This window comes from Podarcis gaigeae (assembly GCF_964106915.1).
Source record: "Podarcis gaigeae genome assembly, chromosome: 8".
Taxonomy (NCBI): domain Eukaryota; kingdom Metazoa; phylum Chordata; class Lepidosauria; order Squamata; family Lacertidae; genus Podarcis; species Podarcis gaigeae.
Genome location: NC_139684.1, coordinates 52,263,005 through 52,275,736, shown reverse-complemented (window position 1 = coordinate 52,275,736; position 12,732 = coordinate 52,263,005). Strand labels below are relative to the sequence as shown.

The following is a 12,732-nucleotide window of genomic DNA, read 5'->3' as shown; positions in this document are numbered from 1 at the left end:
TCAGCTGCTCCCTCCATGTGTATCTATTTAACCGGCAACAGGAGCCATGTAGAAACTTAGTGGGGGTATTAAAGTGGCACACAGGGAGAAGTACTAAATTCTTTGCCCACAGAGCGGGGGCCTTCATTTGCCTGTGCTGCTGCCTGAAGTGATACAGTTCTGAATTCTACCTTAGTGAGTTGCTCTGTGTAATGTGTGAAATGGGCCCAAAAGAGACAGCGTATAAGTTCTCCCCTCCTACTTGCAGCAGGATGCAGGGCAGACAGCATCCCTCCAGCAAGCCCCCAAGTCCCATATTTCCTCAAGAAGGGGCAGCTTGCTCTCTTGCCTGGGTGAGCCTGCTGCAAAGAGGCCACCTGCACCCCTCTGGCTTCTCCTGCTTCCAAGGCACAGGTAGGGTCTCATGGTGGAGTCTCTTTCAACGTCCCTGCTCTGGCCTGTCCCCTTGACGGTCTTACAGGGCAGAGCTGCAGCACACTTGGCCTGATGTCACAACTGGCCACCTGTTTGGGTGTCTTTCTAGCTGGACTGATTACGACACATACACAGTTTTCACACAAGGGCTTTCCTCTGGAATTTCCCTTTCACTTTTGTAGGCAATACACATGGCATTGTAATGAATTTGCTGGCTTGCTGTGTTCAGTGTCTTTATTTATTTCATTAATGGATCACTCCTGAAATGATTGAACAATAAAAACACCACCCATAAATACCTATATAAGAAAGAAGTTCAGGTCTAATGTATATGCAGACTGGGATAAAAATGTTCTCTTGAAAGGCTTGTTGGAAAAGGAAGGGAAAGGAACTTACTCGGAAGTAAGTTCAGCTGATTGTAATGGGACTTACTCCCAGTGTGTACATAAGGGTTGCAGCTGAAGCTTCTTCTCAGAGTGGATAGGTTTGCCTTTTCTTCTCTCTTTCCCGCACCCCTGCACATCAGTCCAACCCAAGCCACCCACTGGTAGAAATCCTGGCTCCTGCTGCATAAGCTACTTCCATAGATGGTTTCGTAAGGGGATTAGAGAATCAACTGAAAGGAACGGTCCAGGCAGGGCAGGTATGTTTTTTTAACACTGCATTTATTATTTGCACAGTTTAAATATAATATAATAAAGAAGATGTTTCATAATAATAATTGCACTTTCAGAGAAGCCTCCCTACAGCCAACCTGTGATGCCTATTTTTGCTGCTGCCCAGTCAACCTGGGTTTGAAGTACTGAGGAGCAGGATCAAGGCAGGGAAGGATGTTTCAAAATATTTTCCTCTCGCTCTCTTTCCCATTTTGTTTTTGCAAACTTAGGGAGGGGAAATAGTTTTTCTCAGTCTTTCGTGTGTGTTGATGAACAGCCATCAGCCTTATTGGGCTAAATTAATTTTTATATCACACATCAGCAGACTCAAAACCACTTAAACCTGAGCAAAGCCACTTCACTTTCCTTTCAGTTCACATAAAAAATAAAGAGTTGAGTTTAAAATGCTCTTCTTCCTCTATTGTACAGGTGCTTTCATAAAAATATCTCTACCCATTTGGAATTGCAAAAGCAAAATTAGTCAGATCTTGTGATGAGAATAGTCAAAAGCTCTTAGAAATGATCACATGCAATCAAGCTAAAATGTACTGGAAGAAACAACTTTTATTAAGTAATTCAGTCAAACTTTGAACATAACATTGGTGTCAGGCAGGCATACATTAAGGATTTTTTTCCAGCAATGAAAAAACTGCCCAGCACAAGTAATTCCAGATACTGATTCATCCAAAATTGATCCCAGGCTTCCTCTAGTTTTCTGGGAAACGCTTTGTTTATAAAAGTAAAAGTTATATTAACCAAGAAACATTACTTGGAAGTTTCTAAAGTCATTCCTTTCCAGCTGTGCTGCAGGTGATATTATACCAAAGAGCTCTGGTATTCCATTTTTTGTGGGGAGTGGGCTGAAGACATTCAGTTCATTAAATAAATGTAAAATAAGGGTTATATTTACAGCTCATGGGTTTTAGAATGACATGGGAATATGGGTAGTAAAAGGGTGGCAAAGGAGAGGCACTTGTGGACTAAAGCCAGAAGCAGAAGCACAACAGCAGAGAACTGTGTGGCACACAATTCCAGTACTGCCTGGCTTCCAGATGCTTGAGGTTCAGAAAATTGCCAGTACTTCCTCAGCTAGTTTGGCAGAAATGGCTTAGAGTCAGAACTCAAGTGCATTATTTCCCCTTAAGAAGTCAAAGGAGGCTGACCACTGTCCCTTGGGTCGGATCCCAGCTGGAGGTTCAGAAATGCTTAACAGCTTGGTCTACACATGAAGCAGAATAAGATATAACACTTCAGATAGCAAATGAGAACTCCCATTTTAGAATGCTCCCCTAATGGGAAAGCTCCCTGCGGGTTAGAAACTAGCACACCAGGAAGAAAACTCTATGATTAGGTTCTTACCTGCTGTGCTAGCTTTCTATGTTCATGGACTATTTTTGTGCAAAATTCAATAAATGTTAAAATGTTTTTCTCTTACTTGCCCTCTGCAATGTCATTGCCCATTCTGATGCCTCTGGATTTCACCCCCTCATTCCACTGCATATTCAGACCCCCACCTCCTGTAAGTGCTGCCCCATGGATTAATTTAGTCTCCTAACAATGAACAGAAAGAAACAACTCTTCTAGTGACAACTTGGCTCTGAGGCACCTGTGGAATCTGCTAATGAAGCAATTAGTAGTAAGAACAAGGAAATAAATTATCTCAAGACCAGGCAAACCTATACAAAGAACTGGCCTGGATAACAAAGGAGGTTACTCTTTTTTCAAAAAAATAAATACTTTGTTTCTTTATTCTGCCCTTTGAAAAAGTTTTTTTTCCTAAATGTGCAGCTTGTGGAACAAAGCAAGTCAACTGTAAAAAAGACAAGCGACCAGCCAACATCTATCTCTCTGATCCATACCCTCAACGTACAGCTGTTTCTCTATCCGTGGGCACATCAGGACCACCAAAACTTGACAACTGTCCCCCCTAAACCCCCTCCCTCAACAATGGCGCCCAAACCTTTCACTGCTGCTGCTCACTGTGGCTACCCAGCCCCAGTCCCTGGGTTGCCTTGTGAAACAGCAGCAGAAGGCAGCAGGAACTCACACCTGCACTGGGGGCACTCAACCCACTCCACAATTCAGTCACACGAACAAGGGCATTTTCATGTCCAGTGCTGTGGTCCAGTCTAGTTAATTGCTCAATATTCTCCACTACTAGTATGGGTTCCTGGGTGCTGTGTGGGGACATACACAGGTTCCTTCTTCTTGTCTCCCGAGAAACATCATGGAAACCAGCGTTTAGACCTGAAACACAGCATCATCCATGATCAGGGGACTCTGGGAGATTCAAACATAGATCCACGGTGAAAGGAAGGACTGCCCCCCCCCCCAATCCTGCTTAGTGTGGGCCAGAGGAGCAGCATGTGCCACAAGCACCTGCAAACCAAGGATCCTGCCCTCCCCACCCTGCCCAGGGGCTGGATCCACCTCCCATCAACTCCAGCCGAGAATGATGAGAACTGGTAGTTCAGCCCCATCCCACCTGTATTCCACTAAGAAAAACTCCCAGTCTCCCAACCTCAGCTGCTGATTTCTAAAGTGGGGCCTCACACATTTTGTTTTACCGAAATGGCTCAAGTTGGCTTCCTATGGTCAGTTGGAAGGATAGAGTGTCAAGGCCACAGACAGGGCTGAGGTTCCCTGAGCAAGGCAGGGAGGACTAGTGATTCTTTGGCCTGGATCCCTTGAGCACATTGGCAAGGTCCTGTCCACTTACCGCTGAAACATACTGGCTTTTGGGGAAACAGGTTTTCTGCTCTGTGGGGGAGGGAAAAGCAGAGCCTTCGGGGATGGGGAGGGGTGAGCCAAGGTCTTCACAGAAGCTCTCCTGGGGAGCGCTGGATACGCAGCCACTGTCGGAGCCACTGGAGCCGCTCCTGGACATGCATTGGGAGGAGGATTCTGAGCTCTCAGTTGCTGGGGACAAAAAGAAGAAATTCAGCCACTAGACAAAAGAGTCCATCAGGGGTAGTATATTCTAGCCAGATGTGTAAGAAACTGCAGCCCCAAAGAACCCACTCAGCTTCTGGGGAGCAGACACAGCAATGCTCTACACAATTCCAACCTTTCCACATCCTAGTTTAGGCCACATTCTGACTGTCCATCCCATGCTCAATGACTAGCTTATGATTATACCAGGCTCTCCTCTTGGACTGCTTGCCCCCATTTCTAAGCTTTATAGTGCCCTCCTTTTCTGCTCAGTGTCCTTAGGAACTACAGCAGCTGGAACTGGGGAACCATCACAAAACAGCAAGTAAGTGCATCACAAAACAGCAAGTAAGGATAGCTTGCAAGAGGGCCAGAAAGTAAAGTTGCTGCCATGGACTGAAAGTGAGAGTCTAGAATCTCCCCCCGCTCCACACACTGCCAAGCCAAGCAGCCATCTGCAACGCACAGTGGTTTTAGAAACTGCTCCCAGAGAACAAGGATGGTTTCTGAACTGGGGCTGAGAGAGACGGGTCATACGTACTCATGGAAGGCTGGCTGCTGGTCTCATTCTCCATCTCATCCTCCTCTATGCATGTGCCCGCATCCAAGGAGTGGCTGGTTGAGAGCATGCTGGGCAGGAGAGACTGGTTCAGGTACATGTGCAAGTTGAGAGGCCCAAGCACTGTGCAGGAGGAGGATGGGCTGCCAGCAGGCAGTGGTGTTTGCGACCTCTTGTAAGGATTGGCGTGGTCAAACAGAGAGACTGCAATAGAAGCCCGAGTCCTGGCTCCTGCCAGCAAAAAAAGGGGGGAAGCAAGTCATGAAGAGCTGCTGCGTGGGTCCTTGAGGGGGGCTGGCGTATGAGAGGGTGGGGTAGACTTACCCCTGCCTTTCATGATGTAATCAATGGCACGGTCATGGATGGCAGCTTCACTCGGCTTGATGTCCAGGAAAGGCTTGTTCCCCACACCCATGGACACCATCTCCTGCATCCGGATCTCTGGGGGGTGACAACAACCATGAGGAACATGCCTAGCCTCACAAAAAAGCAGCTCCGTGAGTTCTCAGGGCCACCAAGCCTAGCCACGGTTTCTGGCAAGACAAGCAGATTTCTGGTAGAAGCGGCAACTTAGATCAAACTTGGTCCACTAGATCACATAGCTTGGCTGCCTCTGAAGTAGCAGCTATGAGCACAAGGAGTCCTAAAGGACAAAGCAACCACCATACCAAGAAGCTTGTCCCAGGCAGTTGTCAACGCTCTAGTTAATCTCTCCCAAGAAAGTCATCTTGCTGGCATCTCCCAGGTATTATATGCTAGCCAGGGAAAAAACAACTGCTGTTAGTATTGGGGAGGGTCACCTGGTGCAGTGAAGTCCAGGGCTCCTGGGCCTTGCCTAGCTGGCACTTGCAGCTCTCCTGCCTTCTGCATATGGCATGACAAACTGCCCCCTCTCTCAGACACAGGACAGAGCACCTCTATTTCGGGTGACCAGTCACTTTCGTGAGAGTGGGGGCTTCCATGGAGAATCCCAGAAACCAATGACCTCCTTCATGTCTGCAACTGTCATGCCCAGAGAAGAACCTGGAGGCCCTATCCAACAAGCCGCCTGTGCCGCCCTGCTGTTGCTTCCACGAGCCACTAATTCTGACAGAAAGGATTCAATGGTCCCACAGGGAACAGAGTGCCTGGGCTTTACTGACGCCAACCTTTATTGCGGGCAGCCTGCTCCCACAGGATCTTGGTAATGTCACTGGTCCAGGCCAGCTTGGTCTCGGGGCTACTGGCCTGCAGGATGTAGGTGTCACTCGATTTCCGCCTTCTAAACCAGATCTCAAAGCGCAGCCCACTCTCGCCGGAGTTCTCAGTCAGGCCAATGTCTGCTGTCTGCAGGGACAGAGTGAGTGAGTCAGCAAGCCAGGAGGCAATTGGGGTCACATGCTGGGTGAGGCAGAGTGGGTGGAGTCACATGCTGGTGAGGCAGAGGGGGGCCCTGAGCTGCCGCCATGATGATCCACCTCAGTGGTGTGGTTTGATTTAGTGCTTACAAATGGGAAAGAAGTTCGCTCTGAAAAGTTCAGCCTTGGTAAGCTTGACAGGAAAGGTGACGTAAGATGCACTTGGGAACATGAAGGTGTGAAAGCCCTGCCCTCCAACTCACAGAGCCCACAAGCCGCATGTGGGCTCCAGAAAAACCCTAGTGCCACTGCCTACTGGCTAGCTGAGCATGTGGTTGCAATGCATGCACACACCTTGATGTATCAAAAATCGTGCAGGTCTGCCTGAGGCAACTGATAAAACTGGCTGCCTGAATGTGTGACATTGTGCTTCCCCCAAGTTTTATCTTGCACAGCCTGTGAAGAAGGCACCCCCCTCCCTATCTGCTGCCATTTTAGTTTCTTGGAGAGGCAGCAGCACTCGCAAGCAGCAGTGGGCAGCCTTACCTTAAAGGAGCGCTTGTAGATGTAGACATCCAGCCCCCCCTCAACCCGCTTGGGCTTGCTGAAAAGGATCAGGTCTTCAAAGAGAAAGACATGGCGCTGGCACTTCCTGCGGCTCAAACAGATGCTGAACTCATCCTGGCGCACCAGCTGCCCCTGCTCCTTGAGGTTCACCTGGGCACAGAAACCATTCATCCATTTGCAAAAAGGTCTGGACAGGCAACATTCTGGGGGGTGGGGAATGATGTCAGTTGTACACGGGAGTAGAGGACTGCGGGCCACGGGGACAAGCAGCAGGTGCCCTGTCGCCAAGGGCAGCCTGACAGGCCTCTGATGCCAGAGTCCCTCTCCCTCCATCCCAGACCAGTCGGTTTCTAGCCTGCCTTGCACTCCAGGATGTGAGGCTGCTGCACTGAGATCCCTTTTCATGGGATCAAGGAGATGTGGAGGCAGCCAGGAGATCAGCTGGAGCTGTTCCTGGAAGGAATACGCTCCCCTCCCCTGCTCCCTCCTCCTCCAAGCCCACTCACATCACAGTCCCGGATGGCGTCCATGGCCAGGAGGTCGTTGCCGTGGCGCAGCTGGAAGCGCACCATCTCCTCAGCGGCTTGCAGGTAGGCCAGCTCCTGCTCCTGAGCCTCCCCACACTGCTTGATCAGGTCCTTCAAGAGGAGGGCGTACTTGCTCATGCGCTGGATGGGCTTCAGCAGATAGGAGGCCAGGTCCATCTTGTCCCCCAGCTGCATCTGCTTGAGCTGGAGGCCAGAGCAAGAGAGCAGAGCTGAGTGGCTGGAGCCAGGGAAAGACCAAGGGCCGCTCCACTCCAGCCCAACCCCTGGAAGGGGTTGCTGGGAGGGGGCAGGACTTACCCTGAAAAAAGAGTTCCCACGGCTGGCCAGGAGCGAGTCGGACTTGGGCTTGTTTTTGCTGTAGAGAGCATACATCCCAAACTGATCTTTCTGCAAAAAGGGTTAGAAGCACACAGGCCCCCCACAAAGGGAGGCCACAGACTCTGTCAAGGGATTGGCCACAAGCACGCAGGCACGAAATACAGAACTTGGGCCTCAAGGAGAGTAGAGCGCTGCCACTACAAAAGCCTGCAGACCTTCATGCTTCCAAAGGTGATGGCAGGCCCAGGCTAGGCTATGTCCAGAGAAGATAGTGGAGGCCCCATCCTGGAGGCCTTCAGCTTGCGCTGGGGCTCCTGCTGACTCTCCTTTATTCTGTTCCCCTTTGCAAAATCCTCTCAGCAGGCTTTGTTCGTCTGCCTGACTGCCTCTCCCTCCCACTCCTGCAGTGGTCCTTGGACCTAGAGGCAGAAACACTGGCGCTATGGGCGGGCATTTCAAGGGCCCTAATCCTTACCCTGAGGCCTGCCTGCCCACCTACCAAAGTTCCCTGCAACCAGCCCCTCCCCAGCCCTGCTTGAGTTTCTCCAGGCCCCTTACATGTCTCAGGAAGCAGTGGCTGACCCGTAGCGGGTGGTTACAGCAGTTCTCCAGTTCCCGCAGGAAGTACTGGCTGTGGAAGTCGTAGAGCTTCTCCAGGTTCCCAAAAATGACGCTCCGCTTCCCCCGCAGGTCTTGGGGCATGTCCAGCCGCTCCATCTCAGGGAAGTAGCTCTCAATGATGTAGCGCAAGGACCGGACATACTCCTGCTCAGTCATCACCATCTCCTCAATGATGTGCCGCAGTTTGCTGCAAGAGAGGAAGCCAGGAGCAAAGTTGGAGGATGGTGAGAAGAGGCTTCATTCTTCAAGGTCTGTGGAGTCAGAGGGAGAGCCTACCAGCTTGCTTGGAAAAACAAGCTCTTCCCCAACAGCTGCAGGTAAAAACACATCCCTGAAGCATTTTTAATCTGCATCTGCCCAAAAAGACGTCTCTCCAACCCCACCAGTTTCTTCTTGCCTTTTTAAACAGTGCTCCATGCTTAAGCTGCCAACTGCTCTGCCAGCTGACTCCCCCTGCTGGTCCATTCTCCCTCCCCAGAATTAAATAACAGGGAACATCTACACTACAAACATATGCTGGTGCTACTCCACTTTAACTGCCCGGCTGTAGATTGTTGACAAGCTGAGAACACCCACCTCCCTGAATGAGGAGTCCCAAAGGGACTGGCTGTTAAACAGGCTTCTGACTGGATCAGCCCACAGCCCCACTTGTTAGCAGGTGATACTCCAACCTCATCCATACCTACCTGCCCAAGCTCTTTGCCTCTGGTATGGAGAGGCTGCTCCTCTGCTCCGCTTGCAAGCCGCCAGGTGCCCAACTGGTTGGGCCGAGGTGTTGCCGGGCCACATGCTCAGTACTGCTCACTTCCAGCCCCTTGATGAAGACACCGGTGTTGCCGTAACGGGCTGGCTCACTCAGAGTCCGCTGGCAGCCAGAGCGCAGTCCCTCTGTGCAGGGCAGGTCAAAACTCTGGGCCTTCCTCAGGGGCCTTTTGGGGAATGGCTGCTGGCCCGAGGCTGGGGTGGAGGGGCGGGAGGGTCCTGCCTCCAGGACTTCCACAATGCTCTCCAGGGTGACCTTCTCCTTCTTAGAAGCCTCTGGAATGACCTGGCTTGGGAGCACAACCTGCTCCGCAGTCCACCCAGGGAGACGGAAGGGGAGTGGCCCCTCCAAAGGCAGCCTGCCCTCCTGGCTGAGCTCTCCCTCAGGCGATGGCTTCAAGTCAGGAGGGCACAGAGAACTCTTGGTCCTCAGGGCAGCTTCCAGCTTCATCTCAAAGCCCAGCATGGTCTCCTGGCACTTGGACCAGGCTAGCTGCCATTGCTTCAGGGCACGGCTGCTCTTCAGTTGGCATGCCAGCTCCTTCATCTCCTGGAATCTGGCACTACTGATTTCTGAGTGCTGTCTCTTGTAGCTCTCCAGGCTCCTGAGAGCCGAAGTACAATCCTCAAGGGAGCTGCCCTCCTCTGTGCTGATGCTGGAAAGGTGGCGCATGCCCTCCAATGCCCATTCGTAGGCCTGTAGGGGTGGGACAAGGAAAAAGCGATCAGTGGAGGGAGGGTGGGTGGGGTCCAAGAGGCTCTCTATCTGAGGCTAGGCCCTGTCACCAGCCTGACTGACTGCCAAGCACGGCTGCCAGGCTGCGATGGAGGCTGCAGCAGCTTGGCTTGCTCAGGCCCTTCCCAGGAAAGGCGGTGCTTGGAGCTGTCTGGGGAAGGCCCTCCTCTCCTTTGTCCACAGTCTGCAAGCCACATCAAGCTTTTCCATGTGCCTTCCTTTGCCCCCCCACCTTTTCTCTCCTGCTCCATTTTCATCTTTTTCTCTAGAATCTTGTGTGCGCAATCATGTGTGTCAAGTAGCACATGGACGGCTAGGACTGGGGCATTGGCTGACTCGTAGACAGCAAAGACACAAGACTGGAAAAGGCCCTCAAGCAGAGAGCTGGGGGTGCATTGGCCTGCTGCCTGTAGTGGGAAGATCAATGTGACAGGATCAGTCCCAAAATGCCCCACACCCACCAATACTCTGCCCAACAATAGATTTGTGGGGAGTTATTCCAGAGAGGTATCCCCCTCTTCCACCACCACCACCAAGAAAGCAGTATGTGTTGGGGGGTGTAGTCAGAGGGAGCCACCAGAGGGCGCCTTGTGTGTATAGAATCCTCCCAGGGGTCAGCAACCTTTTTTAGCCGTGGGCTGGTGGGCCAGACTATATTGGGGAGGGGGGATGAACGGATTCCTATGCCCCACAAATAACCCAGAGATGCATTTTAAATAAAAGCACACATTCTACTCATGTCAAAACACGCTGATTCCTGGACCATCCGCGGGCCAGATTTAGAAGGCGAGTGGGCTGCATCTGGCCCATGGGCCTTAGGTTGCCTACCCCTGCCTCAGCCCCAAACTGAAAACAACTGTCCCCAGAGGGAATGTGGAGAGCTCTGGCAGATCTGGAGTAGAGCTAAGGCTAAGCCAAAGGAGGGATGCAGCCTGAAGGAATGGCACAAGTGGGCAAGCTGTGAATGCAGAACATGACCCCCTGCATGCCACAATTTGGACATAACTGCATTGGAACAAAGATTGCTCCTGCAACCAACTCCGAAGTGAGAGCTAGTGCAGAACATTGCCTCACATCCCAGTAAAAGTGACCCCCTTTTGTCAATTTCCAAGAAAGGCTTTTGGAGGCTCATGATGGTGAGAAATGCAGTAGCCTATGGCTGTCTCTTCTGCTTCAGTGCGGCCTCTCCCACATCCATTCAAATGATTGGCTTCGTTGTTCCTCACTCCCTCTCCCAGGTTAGGCCTGATTGGTTCTAGTCTGGACCAGATTCTGAATAAATGTAAATGGGAGATGGAAACAGAGCACAGTGCGGCCAAAGCCTGCCAGAAACAAAGTAAGGAGTGCTGAGCAGGGCTTAGGTCCTCATGAATGCCATATTGGTTGCCAGACTGTAGTGGGTATTTTGGGAGGATGGGAGTGCATTCTGTAGCATACGTGAAGAGTCCACGTATTCTTCCACTTTATTAATTGTTCTGTAACGCTTTCCCAAGTGTTGCTTTGGTATTGTTGTCTAGAGGGCAGGACTGCAAAAGTAGATCAGAAACACCCCCACCCAGAACATTTGTGTCACAAGATTTCCACAGGAAGCTACAGGGCATACTGAGCAGTCTGCCCACCTCAAAACTTTTGCAGGAGCAAACAGCACTGAAAGTGTGATCGCATATACCGCCCCGCCCCCACCCTGAACACAATAGAGCTCATAAATGTAGAGCTTAAAGGATGCAGTGCGGAGGGGGGGGGGGTCCATAATCTCCCAGCCAGTGGCTGGCCTTTACAGCCTGAGACAGCATCCCACACAAGGGACTAATAAAACATGGCCTACAAGAGAAAGTGTCTTCATGAAAGAACTCTGCATATCCTTGGTATGTCCAGTCCTGTGCTCACAATACTGGTCCCACTGCAGACATGCAGAGAACTCCAAGGCCAGCCCCCAAGTGGGGGGGGGGTTGTGGGCTGAAAAGAAGAGCAGATGCCAAGAGTCTGGTGTCTGCCACTTTGAACAGAGCAGGCTGAGCAGGGGATGTGTCCAGGCTCCCTCATTAGACATGCATTTCCAGCTGGGCCTGGAAAATCATCTGCAAGCCCAGGCTGCATCTGCAACTCGGATGCTCCCTGTCTCCAGTTTCCATGGCACAAAAGAGATAGAATCACAGAGTTGGAAGGGATCCTGAGGGTCATCAAATCCAACCCACTGCAATGCAGTAATCACAGCTAGATAATTCCTGACAGACGGCCACCCAACCTCTGTTTAAAAAGCTCCAGTGAAGGAGAGTCTACCATCCGAGGCAGCCTGTTTCTGTTGGACAGATCTTACTGTTAGACCATTTTTCCTAATGTTTAGTTGGGAGGAGGAAGGTGAAGAGGATGTGAGGTCAGCAGCCCTTAGAGTAGCAGTTTAACACAGAAGCAGGATCAACAGGTCAGCACAAGGACAGCCTAGGAAGTTTTTGTGGTCCCCATCCTCTCCTTTTACTCATGCAGATACACCAGCAAACAGAGTTCCACACTGATACTTCACCTCCTTATATTTTTAGTATCTATATACTTGGTGCAAAAGAAAGCGCAGATAGCCTGCCCTGAGCCTTTCATGTTGAGACAGAGGGAACACCTGTGGACCTCCAGAAGTTGTTGGGCTGCAGGCCCCACCGCCATCTCTGATCATTGGCCATGCAACATCTGGAAGGTCACAAGTTCCCCACCCTAATTTCAAGGGAGAGCATTTTCTATCAGTCAAAGTTGGGATGATTGTTCCTGGGTGCCAGCTGCCTCTCCCTCTTTGCCTTCCCTCATCACAGACAAGAAATTGACCAGCCAAGAAAAAAGGCAAGAGTTTGGGAAAAAAAGTGGGGGGAGGCCTTCCTGCATCCTGGGTGAACTCTACACTCCCCCAAAGACAACAAGCCCCTCTGCTTCCTATTTGGGTTAACTTTGCATGGGAGGCTGCGTCTCCTTTCTTTTCTTCTCCTACTGACACCCGCAAGCAGATAGAGAGAAAAATGGTATCCCCTCAGAAATGAACCCCCTGCAAGACAAAGGAAAGAAGCTCCAGCATACCTTCATCCTTCTGCCAAGAGGCTCCGTAGCTCAGGGTGAACCACCAAAAGCGCAAAGCCCAATGGAGGTCCCGCTCTTGCCTCCTCTGCAGCCAAAGCCAAACCCAGTCCCAAAAGTAACCAATGAGGGGGCTCCGGCTAAAGAGCCAGCCTATTCACAGGCAAATGCTCCCTGCTGAAGTGCCAGATGGAAGAAGGGGGCAGGTGGGGGTGCTGTAGAGAAGGGT

At 51.1% G+C, this 12,732-nt stretch overlaps 1 protein-coding gene across 7 annotated transcripts in view; it reads right to left on the bottom strand.

The window, feature by feature from the left end:
- Positions 1–1,616: 1,616 nt before the first annotated feature.
- The window catches only part of PLEKHG4 (pleckstrin homology and RhoGEF domain containing G4), a 60,547-nt gene continuing 49,431 nt past the window's right edge, over positions 1,617–12,732 (bottom strand). For all 7 annotated transcript variants that reach the window (XM_083754645.1, XM_083754640.1, XM_083754644.1 and 4 more), the window contains 10 exons: positions 8,638–9,410; positions 7,889–8,138; positions 7,310–7,399; positions 6,971–7,195; positions 6,444–6,614; positions 5,709–5,886; positions 4,885–5,001; positions 4,543–4,791; positions 3,790–3,989; positions 1,617–3,317 (listed from right to left, as the gene is read on the bottom strand). In XM_083754645.1, the coding sequence (XP_083610771.1) occupies positions 3,312–3,317; positions 3,790–3,989; positions 4,543–4,791; positions 4,885–5,001; positions 5,709–5,886; positions 6,444–6,614; positions 6,971–7,195; positions 7,310–7,399; positions 7,889–8,138; positions 8,638–9,410 (2,259 nt within the window). In that variant the 3' untranslated portion in view covers positions 1,617–3,311. The remainder of the gene's footprint in view (positions 3,318–3,789; positions 3,990–4,542; positions 4,792–4,884; positions 5,002–5,708; positions 5,887–6,443; positions 6,615–6,970; positions 7,196–7,309; positions 7,400–7,888; positions 8,139–8,637; positions 9,411–12,732) is intronic.